Genomic DNA, 17,060 nt, shown 5'->3' with positions numbered 1-17,060 from the left:
CCAGACTGCTTTCTAGTGCACACATACGTACAGTAGCTGCCTGGGCGATCAGTAGCGTCTTTCCCGTTTTGGGCTTTTCCAAGGATGAACCAGAGGAACAGAAGCCCTCTCCCGTGTTCGTCTTCTCTCTATTTCTTTCTTTCCCTCTCTTTCTCTCTCTCTCTCTCTCTCTCTCTTTCTAGATCGGGGGGGGACGAGACGTGCTGAGTGAGGGTTCAGGGTTCTGGAGGGAGTAACGAAGCACCACAGGGATGCCCAGTGCTCGTCCTTGTCCTCGGCCCATAGGACTTACGATACCCCCTGAACCACTATCACCTCAAGTACTACAACAGTATATGGGATATGTGGACTATACTGTACGTATATGGTCCCTGACTTGAGTCGAGGCCAAAGAAGAAAAAAAGAAGAAAATTTCTTCTGGAAAGTGACGGGGAAGTGAGTCTTGAAAGGGATTTGCTTTGAAAGCACACCATTTGTTCCAAAGAGAAGGGAGGCAAGAACAAGAGTAATCGACTTCGCCTCTGATCAAGGCATATTCCTCGAACCCAACGAATATCTGAGCAGACATTATTAACCTGGCATTATGGGGGCCTTCACTGAATATGCTCGAGAATTACGAGTACACAAGGACAAACTTGGTTGGCCCCCATTTGTCCCAGATGCTAGACGAAGCTAGACGGCTCGTACAAATAAGTGGTAGTATTTCTTGGTTTTACGTTTGCGGGTTCCCGAGGATTGTTTTCTTTCAGCTCAATCTAGTTGGACTGAGGTGGAAATGGGAAAACTTCTTTAGTGGAACCGTTGGCAAAAAAAAAGTCCAGACTGGACTGCTGCTGAGCGAAGATGCTTCCAAAGACATCCAACTGCATGAAAGCAGGCAAGGACATATAAAGACTTAAATAAAATTCCCGCGGCTTCGTCATTAGATAGTAACGAACACATTTGAGAATATGTTTTACTCCATTTCAGTCGTTACCCTAAGTCATGAATCCGTTAACCACTTCATTTCTTTACCCCAAGGTTGATGGGGGGCATTATAGGGCGATAACTTTGTTTTTGGTCCAAAACAGCACTAAAACCTCAATCAATGCTTCATTCAAAATATATTTGGCTCCCTAGGCCAATTGAAATATGTGAATACTTGGATTGCAAATGTTCTTTCTGGTTAGCCTGCCGTGATAACAAGCAATAATGTAGACATATTGATGCGGCTTAACCAAATCAGTCGAACTTATCAATGTCTTGCAAACTTTTGCCAGACAATAATCAAGTGTCCTCGTAATGAAGAATTTGACTCCCATTACATTGACGGGCGTGGGAAACTCCTGACATGTTTCTTTCTATTGATCTCATTTTGTCGCCTCCAAGTAACGTTATCCATGGCTAGGAATAGCAAAAATGTGCATTAAATTGCAGAAAAAAGTTTTCTAATCTATGCTTTCCTCTTTCTGCGTAGATAATTGATCCTTTCCTTTCATCTCTAAAAACAAAAGGGGAAGAAAAATAAAATCTTACCATGCATGTTACATTGTTTCAGGACCTTACCACAAATATATTCTCAAAATGTTTCTCTATCTTGTTGGCTAACAAGAGGTGATAGCAATCCGGAAGTGAGCATTGACACAATGAAGCAGAGGCCTAGAATGATGTGGTAGGCCACACGTTTGTGCTTTTGGTAAGATCTTGTGAGCAAAGTGGGGCGCATTGAATTCCCAAGAGGCTACGTTATAGCATTCTAACACAAATACAAATCCTGGCTGTCACATCAAACCCAAATAGTAACCAATTCTATGGCTTATATGGTGTGCACTGGGACTAGAATGTACGATTTACTTGGAAAATGATGGGGTTTTGGGGTGTTTTATTGTAGAATCAAACCTCACCAACTACTTCTTGAGAAGCATCTGTTAATGACTATGTACCTCAACAATTGTAGGTACAGGAGGAGTTGTGGCGAATTGGTTTCCAAGCATGAGAGAGGTCTCAAGTTCGATTCCCCTCACCGACCTTCTCAAAGAAATTTTCAGACCCTAAATCCACAACTTAGATATATGACCTTTTATGATATTGGACATGACACCCTCTATTGGAAAATTGGATATCTGGCTTCTGTGGCCGGGGTGAAGCTCACCCCTCGGACTCTGGCACCAATCTTCTCGAATGGCGGCAAGGAGACTCTTAATTGGGACCTGAAGATGGCCGTTCCAATTGTCCATATACACTATACCGCTACGTATCTTATTTAATGAACCTGCCCGAAAATATGATATAGCCATTTATCAATCAAGAAGGACCCCCTATTACTAGGCCCCGGATCCGTAACTTAAGGAAAATAAGATGTCTTTTTGTCTCGTCAGAATTGCCCATCCCTAGTGCTGTATGTACGTTCGGAGAAGTGAACAAGTCATTCACTTGAGGTTTGATCGTGCTCAGCTACGTTTGTTTGAATGGACAAACTAATCGTGATTTACAGTCCATTGCCACCACAACAATTAACCCCTTTTGCATGATACATAATTAATTGGTCAGAGAATGTCTCCCACCTGTTGTAGTCTTCGATTGGTTTCAGGCAGACTTGCTAAACAGCAAATAAAGAATTAAGAACCGCGCTCAAGGCCAAGATCATAATCTGATAACCAATAGCCAAAATGGTTGTAACCCACACATGAGCCTTGAAAGAACAAAACAAACCATCTCAGCTTCTTGGCTAAAACCAGTTCAATTAGCTCTTGATCCAGTCCAAGGCTTTTTATGAGGAGGGACTGCGAGAGGCAAATTGGTAAAAAACCACCATCGACTCGCCGACAAACTCAAACCTCCTAATAACATTCAATTCACGCGTGTGTGTTTGATTCCTAATGGTGGTTAGAGGTAAAAAGCTGGGCATGGAAATTTGCCACCGCAAAAGAAACTCGCAATCTGACGACGTTGATACTTCAGAGGAGGATTGGAGGAGATATGATGATGTTCGTCTGGTTGAACGAAGGGGAGTGAATGCGTTTGGTGTGTTTCGTTGGTGGCTGAAGTGGTGCTTGCACCCACAAGATTGACCGTGATCGCCACCAAACCACTAGAGACTACCGTCCGCCGTACAAGTGACTTCATAGAAGTGGCGTCCTTGAAAATCGATTTTTACCTTGTTCGTTCATGTGGAAAGAGTTGCAATGATTGGATGGTGGGCATTGGTTTTCTGAGAATGAACCATTCTTTCTTTTATTATTGTGAGTGCAGCCTCCTTCTCAGAATGGAAACTCAACCCAGGTTTATGGTACCAAATTGATATCTTGAGGCGTTCTGGTATCATTCGATACCAGTCGGATTTGATAGAGTTGCGTTGGAGTAATCTATCGGTAGCAAATTCGTTGCATTAATGCTCAGTGATTAAAAAAAGAGTTATGGAAACAATTGGATCAAAATCTGATTTGGGCGATATGATAAATTGTAAAGATCCTTGATCGTTCTCTCTCATGGTGCTTGTTAGTATGCAGAATAACGATCGTGTTGATTGAAAGCAATTCGGTAATTAACTAAAATGTTATGTAAGATCATTAACCCTACTAAATTATTGACATTACTCAGAGTGCCCAACTTTGTCATGGCATTCACCCTTCTGTAGTATTCTCCTCTTTTACGTTACGACAAATATGAATGGGTTAACATAAAACTAATTTACTCTAACATACCTTTGAACAAAGGACGAAAAAAACGCCGATTTCCGATTTTTCTGTATGGTACTGTTATATGATTCATTTGATTCAATTCCAAAAAATCGATTGACTCGCCAACTCCACCAACAAATCTGATACACTTTGACCATATGATGGCACATAAGTGAAGTTAATGAAACGTTCCATTAGCTCGTCGAAGACCCTGCCTCCAAATCATTCCGTATCATAATACAGATCGGAACAGAGCTTAGCATTCATCTGACCAAAAAAGAAAATGGCGCATTGCACCGAAGAAAAACAACGCTGTTTGGACTTATCTTACTAAACCTGAAGGACAATTTCAAAAAAACATAATGCTCTGCAGTCTACACTCTACGAACAATGGGCCACTGTCTAGACTGTTGCTCGATTTACAAAAACTGATATGCCGATTCTTTGTGAGTTCAATGGTTGGAAATTTAAGGTCGCCTTTTAAGATCATATTTATTTCAACCTAGAATCTAAGACAATAGTTAACAGATCTACAATGTTTGGACATTGGTTGACATATCTTGTAATGCAATTCGTCAAAAATACATGTGGTTGGATCATCCCATTCTGCAATTTTGGGTTTTGTCGGGATTGAAAGCCGATTGATTATCCACTGCATTGCATTGGATGGATGGGAGACCTGGAATCGAACTCATGAACCTGAGCAGAGCTCAGTAGAGCGCTAATCAAGCGAGCTACAAGATTGCATGCATAATTTTGTACAATTGTACAAAAAGTGGTCAGAGTGCTATTGTGGAAAAGCGATGCATTTAATGTCCAATTGATAACGCATTTAAGCCACAATTTTGTCGGATCGTAATATGATCACGTTTACAAATGGATAATTAGAAGGAAGGAAGACTGCAAGTGAATACAAACAAACCACGAAATCTCCAAGGTCATTGTACTAAAATGACTGATAAACGAAAAGAGCAGATTTTACTGTAACCTTGATGAAATCGAAACATAGCTATCCAAAAAAGACTAAGATCCAAAATGAGCATTAAAAATCATAAACATATAAACCGACGCTGTTGCCCGCCGTAACACTGAGCTCATTAAATCAGCCACATCATTCAAACAATCACCTTCAATTCTTTGAATCAAAAGTAGCCTCACCCCTCAAATCCAGCCAATCATTCGAATCCAGCGTGGTCCAAGTACTCGTTTATGCTGAACGTAAGCAAGTACGCATTGAATTCCGTCAGCGTGTGTGTGTGTGTACTACTTATATGTGTGCTTGTTTTCTTTGACGCATTTTCTCGCCGGTTCGATGAACGACGAGAGGCTTGACGCAAGTTTTGATTTGGTTCTCCCGTGTTTGCTGCCGGCTGTGAGCGGTAAATAACCACCCTCAACCAACTATCCATCCATCCATGCTACCACCACTACCACTATTACTCCTTACTACCACAATTGGGACGAGAAACACACACCTCAAGTTGAGAGGTGGAAGTTGGCATTGCTCAGTTGAAGTGGTCAGTTGAACTTGAAACGACGATGTATCGTCTTTGATCGAACAGAAACGAACTTCAAACTTCTATTCTGCAACGGGAGAAATGTCAGAGCATCAATCGGTGACACTCGACTTCTGACGGACTTTTGGCAGCATAACAGTTCAGGGTGAAATAATCAACCATCTATCTATCTATCTATCTATCTATAAGAGTGAGCCCGTTATCGCCAATCGTTTTTGGCCGAACAAAAGCGAGCATCCATCATCAGGGAAACCATGAAATCGGTGAGTGAACTTTGAACCTATCAGTCAGTCTCTTTTTTGCTCGAGATCGAATCCTAAAGAAGTCAGTTTAACTAAACAAGTGTTGAACGAGGAGTAAGTACATCTCTTGTTTTTACCACCAATGATCACTATTCATTGTCAGGGTCGTTTAATATGGGAAAAGAAATCGTTTATGATCATGTACACGCGAAAAAACGTCTTGTTGATTTGACCTCGAAGTAACGCTAGGATCTTGAGAGAAAAAAGAGCCATAATTGACTCTGAGGGCCAATCCGTCTGAAATGCACTCGCTCACACGCTCAGTCACTCAGTCACTTGAAGAGTGTTTCTCCTTGAAAATCCTCTTCAAAATTCTTTCTTGCCGATGAAGTATTTGCTCAGATGAAGCATGTTCCGCATTTATGTTCGCACTACTCGTACCTGCTCTACCTCGTGAGAGGGGATTTCATCATCATGTTCTTTCCATGAGGAGGCCTCTCTTTACCCATTCATTCGCATATTGCCCAAAGTGAAAGATGTTAACTCGCAAGATGAGACGAGGGAGGAGATGCATGGCATGCATGCTTACTTGCTAAGTAGATGTTGGTTCTCTATGATTGAATTGCCTTGTCATTCATGAATCAAGATGACGCTCCGGAACTTTTAGCCTCAACGACGACGAGATTAACGTCCAACAAAGAGATATATCCTGGCCTTCAGCAATCACCACACCATCGCATCTTAGAACCCACCACAGATGGCATGAGACCACGTGAATAATTTGGTTTGACCAGAGCTCGTCATCATCCACATCGTCGGTGGCGGAATCAAGTCGTGAACACGCCCTTGACTTAAGGGGATTGGCAATAGGAGCCTTGAGAGAACATGATGGTCGATGGATGATGGACAGTGCCTGTACCAACCAACGTGCTGGTTAATGATAACCAGACAACCAAGCCTTAGAAATTCGGGATGCTGGCTCGCACCCAAAATCACCGGGAATGACCTCGCGAAAATGGAAGCCTCGGGCAGTTTCAGGCCTTAGTTGGGCAGATGGGAACCATGTACAACGGGCAAGATTTGATTCGAGAATTTAACTGCGATGGGGATTTTGAGAGACCTGATCAATTGTTGATTGATCGCACTTGACGTGGTTATTATCTCCCAGTGAGGGTCAAGTTGCATTCGCAGGAAAAAAGCATGACTCAAAGTTTTATTCCATAAAAACTCTTCGAGTTTGTGTCCCAAAAGTATTGTTAACTTTAGAAATCGGTTTCATACACTGAATTGCTGTCAAACATCGACAACAGGTTTGGTTAAAACCAATTCAGAGGTTGAAATTGTTAATATTGGCAAGTCATTACCTTTTACAATGTCTCTTTCTTTAGGCTTCTATAAGTTACAATTTAGGGCTCAAGCATGATGAATCGAGGAGAAGGCTATTCAAAACATGATCATCATCCATTCTTGGATTTGCCACAAGCCTATACGTACAGTATATGACATATATTTCGATTTGGAGAATATGTACACGTTTGATACTGTCTGCTTGAGACAGGGATTATTTGAGCAATTGTCGTCTTCCCTCCCCGTTATACCTATCTACGCGTATGTCGGCTCTTGGTCCTCCCCGTTGTTTTCTCATCTTGGTGCTTCGCGTTATTTTGCTTTCCTTCTCTTCTCTTTCTAGTTTGGCTTGTGTGTGTTCTCATGCCTGATTAGCATTTGCCTTGTTGTTTTCGTGGTCGTGGTCGTGGAGGTGGAAGCTTTTCCCCATGCCCAACGAGGCGAGTGGTACCAAACCTACTCCCAGGATCACCAACCTCATTTCTCACCGGTCAATCCGGGATTTCCTCTCCTCAACACAAAGAGCAAGACCCGCGAATGGCATACCAATTATGCGTCCAGCGGCAACTCTGTGCTCACCAAGAGACAAAGTGCAGTGAGCTTAAACCCATTGGAAATGGTCTCGAATAAACTCCGAGAATTGGGCCAACAAGTCGTGAAGGGATTCTCCAAGCTCACCAGATTCGACACGCGTGACCAGGACTCATTTTCTCGGGATTTTCTTCAACCCAGCATAGATAGTGACTCGGATGACTATTTGTTCGTGCCAGCAGCCTCTGTAAGATCATTAAGAGTCAACCAATACCATTAATCACTCGGGGGCCATTGGAGGGAACCACATGAACGCACGCACACACACACATATACACACGCACACATACACACACTCCCTCTTTCAGTTTTCCCACCCACCCACGCCCACACATGGTTTGTTGGGGAGCAGTGCTCTGATCTGTGTACATACAGTACTTAGTGTTGTATGGACTATGTACATGTATTACACTTGTAATATTCGTATGATTCTTTCTCCTTCCGGCTGTCGACGGTTCCAATGCGCTTACTTGGTGGGTCTGTCTCAGGTTCCATGGAAGATCTTTGGGTGGATGCAAAATTTGAGCTATCTGTTTCTCTCAGTACATGGCCCATGCACAACTTCTTCGTGCATTTATCGTTTCACTCCGTTGGAGTTCGTTCTTGTCGACATGAATACATACTACGTACGACTTACTCATTCACATACAAACTTGGAAAAGGGAACCATAAAACGATCTAAAGATTGCACACATATCACACACGCACAATCGCACACACCAAATCGCATGAAAAGGATACCGCAACAAGATGTCATGAACACCGTGTAAAAATAAAAAAAAGAAAAGATAGGGTTTACAGTTTCTTTCGCACGATTTCTTCTCAATCGGGTCGCCATGAATCATATTCACACACACAAAAAAAACACAACCCAGGGCATGACCATATACGGGTACAACTCGTTTAGAAACACAGCCATATTAGAGTCTTCCATTTCAGGACTATTCCCATGGATCTCAGACGTATTCATCTTCGGGAAGCGTTTCGCCAGGAAGCTATTTCAATGATGGGGACGCGAGGTCCTCTGTCCATAATGAAATCCCTCCATCCTCGTATCATTACTACACGCCAAATAGCGCTAGTAGTTCAGACTCGGGTTCGTTCTCATTACCCTCCGATGAGCGAGTCCAACTGACATCCGCCTCGACCTCGGATCATTATTCCAGTTCCCCTTCTGAAGCGTTTTTCGTGGATCATCCCACGCGTCACGTGGTCTCCCATCAGCCTCAGAGTTCGGGTGGCAAGCCTTCGTTCTTCGAGTATGTGGCTAATGACCTCAAGAAAGCGGGAGACTGGATGATGGGCATGCTTGGCATGGAAACCTATCCGGACGGGGCCCATGATGGCCATAAAGACCGTTTGATTATTGATCAGAACATGGCCAACGGACAGCACCCTTATCTCACGGATTTCCCCGAATCCCCTTTCGCCGATTTGCTTTACGAGGAGTACCTAGCCTCGAGCGGGGCTTCAACCCAGGCTCCTTTTTATCCTAATGCAGAGTTCTCACATTCCCAAGGGCAAGGAGAGTACATAGCGGAGCCGGCTACCGCCGCCACTACATCGGCCACAAAGCCACCCGTTCCCATTAAGCTCTTGATTTCCGCACAAGTAGCCCGGGAACATGCCGATGAAGTGAGGACATTACCAATCGAAGTGGTGGCAGGCTCAGACACGACTCGATTAGTATTGGAATTACCCGCTTCACACACAAAGGACCTTCATTCCCCAACACTAATAAAGACAACTGGAGGAAGCGATGGAGCAAGCATTGGAGTGGAAGCCTTGACGGCTAATGGAAACGAATACAAGACGACGATTGAAGCAAAGAAGGCAAATGGGCTGCAAAGCAAGGTAAGATGAAGATGGAGGGAGCAGAAGGAAGAGGAGGAGGAGTAGGAGGGGGAAAATGTGCAAAACCAGCATCACACCCTGTGACCATCTGTCAACTCGCCCATCCTTTGTAATGGGATCTTGAAATCAAGGATCTGTTGGCATCAAACACAATTTGATCTCGAGTGCCAACAATCAAGGTCCTTGTCAAATGGGGACGAGGAGACGAGGGGAGGAGGGTTGAACATAAAGGACGTCATTTTCAGATCACCTTGGCATTAAGAAATCGAAATTACCCCCAAATGTACCAAATAGAGCGAATTCATCCTTCACTATGAATTTTACCTCCAATTTGAGACACTTCTGCCAGAGTGAATTTTTACTTCTAGTTTCGCTCATTCAAAAATAAAACGATTCATACCAAAATGAATCGTCATACTTGTGGTTCTTTTTGACTAAAGTGCGTGGAATATTTTTTGTTATTTTTATGTAGCTATTTATGATCTTTTTTTCAGGTGGACAGCTACTACGATGACATCGTCTTGGTATCGACCGAGGAGCATGATAACAATATCGGAGACGAGAATGCCATCATCCAAAGAGAAGACAAAACATTCATGCGAGTGTACGACAAAACATTGGGTCGTTCCATCCTTCGTGAAATGAACAACATTTACCGCCCAGTTGCCAGCAGACCGTCCTTGACCAAAGACTTCTTCTATCAGGCATCTGACCAAACCACTCAGGAATCCGAAACGCAAACCTCCGGCGGACCCAATCCTAATCCTCCGATTTTCGAGTCCGAGATTGACGAGAATCAAAATAACGTGGCTTTGACGTCCCAAGATGCAGACTCAGTGGATTTGGGCCAAATTGCCACTTCGCAAGCCATTATCGAGAGCGACAAGAGCGATGACACAGCTCTTTATATTGTCCAAGCACCAGGTGACATCGACTACGAGTTCTTATTGCCCGAGCTGAGGGACAACGAAGACGATTACAACCATTCCAAAGACAGCGACATCGAATCGAACGCGGAACCTGAAGATCTCGAACCTGAGGCTACTACGTTGAGCGCAGTTGTCAATAAGGACGTTCCAACATCTGATGGTGCTCTTATTATCTATCCCACGTCCGACGACGACACGTATCCCTTCCTCACCCAAGGGGCCACCACGACCTCGGAATCCACCTCTACCGTGATTACCAGCTCGGTTTCCAGCACAGCGCAAATTGGCTTGAGCAAAGGTGCGACCAAACTAAGCGATTGGACCCGAAAACTTGAGGCGGCTCTGTCGTCCTCGTCGTCGTCCCAAGATGATCCCACTTCAATCCCCCAACTTGAGACCGAGGATTTGGGGCCGAAAGCCGATTTCGCATTGTCAGCAGGGCAGAGTTCATCCATCAATCAGACTACCACGACAGACGAGGGATTAGTCCCAGTGTCATCCTCGTCGGTTTTGGCGCCCAAAACTCCCACCGAGACATTGACTGCCGGCGCATTGCTGGCAGGTGAGGATCATTTGTTGGATCAATCGAAGGAGAAAAAAAGTGCCAAAGAAGGTGCTGTCAAGAAGGAGAATACGCTCAATGGACTGTTTATCGAGGATGATTGGGATAACTCGAACATTTGGCAAGGTGAGACGTCTCAAGAGGCTGACCAACTCCGTGAGTTGCTCGTGACCCGCAAGAAGTTGCTACACAAGCTCAAAGAAAAACGCAAGGACAAGAAACAGATCTTGCTCGCTAAGCTCAAGAAGGATTGAGAGAGGAATTAGTGTCCTCAATTCAACGAACTGCCTCGTCTTTGTGTCTTGTCAGTGTGGGAACTGACCAACATCTCAACTAATTTCACGTTGAAACGACCATCATACGTCAACCATCACCCATATCTTCCAGAATAACTACAATATCAAAATGATGCCACACGACTCGGTTCAAGTTTTGTTCTGTCGTTGCTGTTGGCTTTTTTATATCTCAGTGAAACAAACAAATATAGTATTGTTAGTAGTAGATACGGTAGCAGTAGTAGTTTTTTTTTTATGATTACCTAAACCAAACATGGTAGAACGGCCGCGCAAGACAAAAAAACATGACGGTTAGGTTGGATGAGAAGTGACGTAAAAGGAAGAGGATAGAACGAAAGAGAAGAGCGAGAAGTACCATCTTACGTGCTAGACACGACACAATCGGGTTCTGAAATTTCTTTTTAGAATGAATGGTGATGTCTTTGAGGGACTTTATCTACAAGTCAGATCGCGTCTTGTTGGAAAAATTCGGACTCCGCGGGTTCGTGAGTGGTTTGTCAGAGGGCTGAATTTTGATGCCCTTGTAGCTTCGAACGGGTTGAGCTTTGTGGACGGCTTCATGGCGGAGGCGGCGCACTTCTTCCTCATGCTCTAACCGACGTCGTTCTTCCAGCTACGTGATTAGGGTATAGAGTATTTAATTAAAACCAAAGAGAAGCTTAAATACACTTTTTCTGTCTCATACCTGTCGCTTCATGGATTCCAGATCGGCCTCCTTGCGTTTCTTTTCCAGTTCGAAGACCTCCCTCTCGCGGGCTCGCCGGTCTGAATGAAGTTCGAAATTGGATATCTCCGTCATCGGCTTGTCATGGTGCTCGGGTCTGAAGGGTTCTTGATACAACACCTTGGCGGGACGAGCCTTGAATAAGGCGGCTTCTTGCTGTTTGCGAAGCTCCTCTTCTACGCCCTTCTGCCACTTCTGAATTCTATTCTCGACACGTTTTTCTATCTGAAAATGTTCAGCACATAAAACAACATAAAAGCAGCAACAACATTGATGATGGTTGAACGATGCTTGAAAATGAAACCCAGATGGGCGGAAGCGAGTTCGTTGGAATGGATGCTTTGAAGTGCATTACTTGGGATTTCCCTGTCCCCTTTTCGTTATCTACGTGTCTATGAAAGCCTTTGCTTTTACGTCCATAGATTTCGCCTTAATCCACCCAATTTGCCCCTTAATCCCTCTTTGCAGCGTTCACTCTTCCGTTTCATTCACCTCCTAACTCGTTCCTGAATCCCGTTCAGAATCGAGGTTGGGGGAGCCTTATATGTCACTGATCGAGGACTTGCCAGTGTTCTTGAAATAACCAACTATGGGCTTACCTCGTGATGGAAAGGCTTGGCCTCCGTCGGTAGTATCACCTCTTTGATAGGGAGACCAACTGGTTTGTTCAGATTCGGCATTGGATTGGCCTTAAATTCGCGCTCTTTTTTCTCTTGCTCCAGAATTTTATCAATCTTTTCACGCTTCTTCGTGAGTGTTTGTTGGTCTCGATCTTCAAATGAGAACGGCTGGGCTGCCGTGGCTTTCTTATTCGCACATGGAAGTCTCACAGGAACCCCAAAATGTGGCATGGGCTTGGCCCGAACCACCCGATCCGTGATCACTTCTCCTCCTTGGGAGAGGCGATTGGGATCAGGCTCAGCAGATTGTGCCCGTTTTCGGACTGGTCTCGAATCAAAGCTGAATGGTTTCTGTTTAGTTAAACCACTCACGTCAGTCTATGGAAAAGTAATTCGTTGTGTAAAACGAAAAGCCACATTTCCATGGAGACTATGGACTACTTGATAAGTATTAGGAAATAAAAAAAACAAGAAACTCACCATTGCCTCATTGCTGGGATAGGACCGCAATGACTTGGTGAAGTAGTTGGTTTTCTGAAATTCGGTCTCAAGGTCAAGGTTCTGGCCGGATTTTGCCTTGCTCATGTTAAAAAATACCTGGGATTCCTGTTTGATCTGGTCGTATTTATCCTTCACACGCGCCAGATCGCGATCCACAAATGAAAACGGGTGCGGCTTGGTGTTTCGAAGCGAATCCGAACTGCCTCCCCCCAATGTGGTGTGTGACATTTTAGCTTGCGGCTGAGCCGCGTCATCTTCGAGAGACGTTTCCCGCCTTCGCTTCGTGGGTGTGGGCTCACAAGAGTTCGCACGACGAGAACGCCCCCCAAAGGTGAACGGCTGTGGTCGGGTCACTTGAGCCTAAGAAAGGAACACGGTATTGGTGAAACTCTTGAATGATGAAAAACATACCCAAGACACGTACTTTAACCTTGGAACGACCACGGGAGTCCTCGTGATGCTGATCGTAGCTTCTCAACATTTTGGAGAAGTCCACTTGGCCCACTTTAGCTCGCATGGGTTCCCGCATCTTGCTGGCCTCCGTCGGCAACTGGGAATGTTGAGGTTGGACCTGCTGTTTGTTCCGATGATCAGTGGCGAATCGAAAAGGTTCAGGGCGGGTGACGCGTAGAGAATAGGAAGAAGATGAAGACGAGGTGGAAGTAGTGGCAGATTTTGAGGATTGTGATTTCGACGCTTCGTTCACCTTGGCCTTGTTGGCCAAAGTGGAGGTCGTCGCAGCTAATGGCAGTCCATTGGTATTGGCATTGGAGCCCGAGTTCGGACCTGTCATGGCCTTGGCCTGCTTGTTGCGTTTGCCTAGCTCACGGGCGTGCCGAAGGACCTCCGGGGTGACGGCATTGACGACCTTGCGCCAACGTTGATAAGCGGGTGAGGGCGCTTTCTTAATGGCTGCGGACTTGGCTGAATCCAAAGACGTTAAAGCAACGTTTGGTGTGCCGGATCGTCTCGCAGGAGGAGCCTTCATTTTGGGCGAAAACACGGCCGCTTCCTCTGAAATACACAAAGCATCCGTTCGGTGTCCATAATCACTTGCTTATGGATCAAAGATGCACCCAAAGTTCTTGAAGTGCGAAATAACGTCTAACCTACCCAAAGTTTTGGTCACGGCCTCTTTAATGCTCTTACGACGAGGCGATTCATACTTCCGCATGGCTTCCACCAATGGATTGGTGCGCGTCACGGCCGAAACACCACCTGCAGGCTCCTCGGCCTCTAAACCAGTGGGACTCACATTTTCCACGGTTTCAGCCGATGGTTTCGAGTCGGTAGGCGTGGGCAAATCCATAGCCTGAGAATCAGACCCTGAGAGAGGTTCTTCGTCGGCGTCATCGGAAAAGTTTGCGGGGATGACGGGTTGATTATTTTCATGGTCAAAATCTAAAGGGGATATCATCGATTGTAGTATAACTAGGTCCGAATTAATTATGGCTGTGATGACGGAGCGGGAATATATATTCATTGGGTCAGCCAACATCATGTTGCAGCCCGTCGCTCAATTTAGTTGATAATAAAGCCACTCATGTTTTAGTTTAGTTACCCCATAGGAGCTTTGACTCGGCTTGGCAGGGAGCAACCCGCGGGTTGTATGATGGAAATCGGAGACTCTACTAATACACTACAACTGCTCGCCTGCAATCTCGGTGTGCATTTTCCCGATTGTAAATTGTCAGTGTAATCTTTATGTGGAGGTCTCTTACATGCTCCTTGTTTTACCTTTTCTTATCATTATGGCCACCAAGAGTTCAAAGGACGTCGATCAAGAACATGGTTTTAGGAGGTCTCGACTACATGTGCAGCTAAGGGTGCGTCTAATTATCGATTAACAATAAACACATTTTGCTCTTTCAATGCAAACCCATTCGGCTGGACCCAAACCTGATATAACCTTGATGATGAACACATCCAACATAAGTAACCTGATATTGCCGCACATCAACCAGACCAGTATGACGAAGACGTTACTCTCCATCATTAAGTTGCCGGTACAACTGTCTTTAAACCTAACCCAGCTCGTATCATATTAATGACAAGGGCAGGTGCAATCATTTCAGTTAAAATGGCCAAAATTGAAATCATACTAGAACCAAAATGTCACAAATATTTAAGAAACGTTTAATCCTGAAGCGCGAATGTAATCTGTTTTCTGGGGTATCTATGACTGACGGTTGAAGACAATAGCAACATCTGACATGTGGGGCACCATGTCCAATATATGACGATTGCAACTCCGAACAGACGTGGTTGGACTATAAATTATATGATCTGTGCAATAATTGGCGGAAAGAGCACTGAACATCAACTAAGCAGGGAATCTCTTGCGCCTATAGAATGTCAAAAGCAGTCAGTCATTTGGTAGCCAAATTGAGGATGCACCTCATTAATTTCTTTCGTGACCATTGAGCTTCCAAAATGGCCTTTTGGGTCAAATTCGGCTGCCACGAGGGCCACCTGGCCACGCATCGTAGCAGTGCAGTTCGGGGCAGCCAAAATATGATAATACATGACAACTATGACGGTAATAAAATGCACCCCAAAAAGATATTTTTTTTGAAAACTGACCAGAATATTTTTGATTGAATTGAACTGTTTCTACCACCTCTACAGTAATAACTAGAGACTCCGAAAAATCATGTAAATTGCCTAATTTTTGCTTTAAATATTCTGCCATTTGGGGATATTTTTAAATATTCAGGCGTTTTTTCCAATTTTTCGCCCTAACTTACAGTTTTGGTTGAAAATATCCCTACATTTGAACATACTCCTGTCAAAGTTCAGTTATAGTAGTAGTATTCAATGTCAAGGGTCAAGAGAAAAAATGTACCATAATCCTGGAAATACGTAATATTGCCAATAGGGGTTAAAAAGCCCTCAAAAAGTAATTAAGGAGTCGAACTGATTCACAGTATTTGCCGATGACCTTGGGAAGTCGTTGGAACCCTCGGGAGGAGGACATGACCAACATGTTTTCAGAAGTCGAGTCAATAATGCCTTGAGTATAGCTTGAGTAACAACCATACTGAGATTTAGTGATACAGTATGGTGTGTGTGTGTATGCTCGGTATTGATACTGAAGTGCAGAAAACATAACCCAAGTACTAAAGTTTTTTTTCAAGGCAATTGCCGCTTTTACTTCAGTGCGGCGTTTGATCGTTCTCGTAGATAAGGGTTCGTACAGTGAATAACGCCCTAAACCCTGGTCCATTGTTAAGCCAGTATAATCCACCCCTCTCCTGTCTCAGCCTCAGAAGCAACCAGTCCCGGACGAATTGGGGTTAACACCTCAACCTTGAGTAAGTCGTCCACAGCATAGCAACTTACTAAAATACTTCTCCGCCTCCTCCCGATCCGCGGGATGTCCGGCTTCCACGCCCCCGTCCTCGGCCACGGCGCCCAGTTCGCAAAAGTCGAAGAATTGGGGGGCGTTGTACTCGCAATCGAATCCCGTCGCCGTCTCCAACGGCCCGTCCTCCGGTCTTCTTTGAGCCATGCTTAATGAATCCTCAAAACGATGCCGAATTCTGAATACCGTCGACCGAATCCGATCGATTCACACACCAGGCTAGCTAACGAATATCAAGACCCAGATCAGGCGGCTGCCAATCACAGGATTTGAACAACTAACTGATGAAGGTCCGGTGGATGATGGGGTTGTCGTTGAGAATTCTGCTTCGAGATCTCGCCCACTGGATTGGAGAGTTCGAGTTGTTCTCAGCTGAGCGCAAGTTGAGCGCGGGGGGGTTTAAATCTGAGGCCGGGAAGGCTAGGCAGGCTAGCTAGGCTGGCTGGAGGAGAGCTGCAACGGACGAAATGAGTTCAGGGAGCCCATTGCAACGGCAAGTGCGTGGGTAGATCCAAGAATCGTTGGAAGGACCAGGGCTCAGATGACTAGATGGATAGAGATCGCAGCCATGGGATCGAATCACGTTCAAAGTCAAGGCCGGTCAAGGCGGCCCAAGAGTGTAACGAATGACAGCACCACTCGGCTCTAGATTCAGCTAAGAATTTTTATAATAATATCAAATAGATCAGTAGGGTATAAGCGAGAGGAACTCCCATGACAAGTTTCAGGTTGACGTGTCAGAGTCAACAGTCAAATTTAGCGCTGTCTTTGTCCTGGCACAAGTTATTTTTGTTGGAGAACTATAGAGGAAAAAAAAGTGCGATGCGAGCCATCTAGACGGACTCGTTTTTAGA

The 17,060-nt window shown here is 44.7% G+C and overlaps 2 protein-coding genes and 1 long non-coding RNA gene across 3 annotated transcripts; 1 reads left to right on the top strand and 2 right to left on the bottom strand.

Annotated features, from left to right (window-relative positions):
* Positions 1–4,754: 4,754 nt before the first annotated feature.
* On the top strand, positions 4,755–11,197 carry LOC131885909 (uncharacterized). The gene is made up of 4 exons (XM_059234108.1): positions 4,755–5,439; positions 7,109–7,543; positions 8,296–9,210; positions 9,705–11,197. The coding sequence occupies exons 1-4, from the start codon at positions 5,431–5,433 to the stop codon at positions 10,953–10,955; spliced, it is 2,610 nt and encodes an 869-aa protein (XP_059090091.1). The 5' UTR covers positions 4,755–5,430; the 3' UTR covers positions 10,956–11,197.
* Positions 7,164–8,370, bottom strand: LOC131885931 (uncharacterized). Its single transcript, XR_009373888.1, has 2 exons — positions 7,827–8,370; positions 7,164–7,541 (listed from the first exon to the last, which is right to left on the bottom strand). It is a non-coding gene; the product is annotated as an uncharacterized LOC131885931 (long non-coding RNA).
* Positions 11,132–16,360, bottom strand: LOC131885912 (targeting protein for Xklp2-like; the record flags this gene model as incomplete). Its single annotated transcript, XM_059234116.1, is given in 8 exon segments — positions 11,132–11,610; positions 11,683–11,946; positions 12,321–12,719; positions 12,822–12,875; positions 12,939–13,202; positions 13,267–13,856; positions 13,956–14,243; positions 16,185–16,360. Coding segments are annotated over 8 exon segments (2,205 nt in total). The 3' UTR covers positions 11,132–11,433.
* Between the last annotated feature and the right edge of the window lie 700 nt (positions 16,361–17,060).

This window comes from Tigriopus californicus, chromosome 8, assembly GCF_007210705.1.
Source record: "Tigriopus californicus strain San Diego chromosome 8, Tcal_SD_v2.1, whole genome shotgun sequence".
Lineage (NCBI taxonomy): Eukaryota > Metazoa > Arthropoda > Copepoda > Harpacticoida > Harpacticidae > Tigriopus > Tigriopus californicus.
The sequence above is the reverse complement of the archived record's forward strand: the minus strand, read 5'-3'. Positions and strand labels throughout refer to the sequence as shown.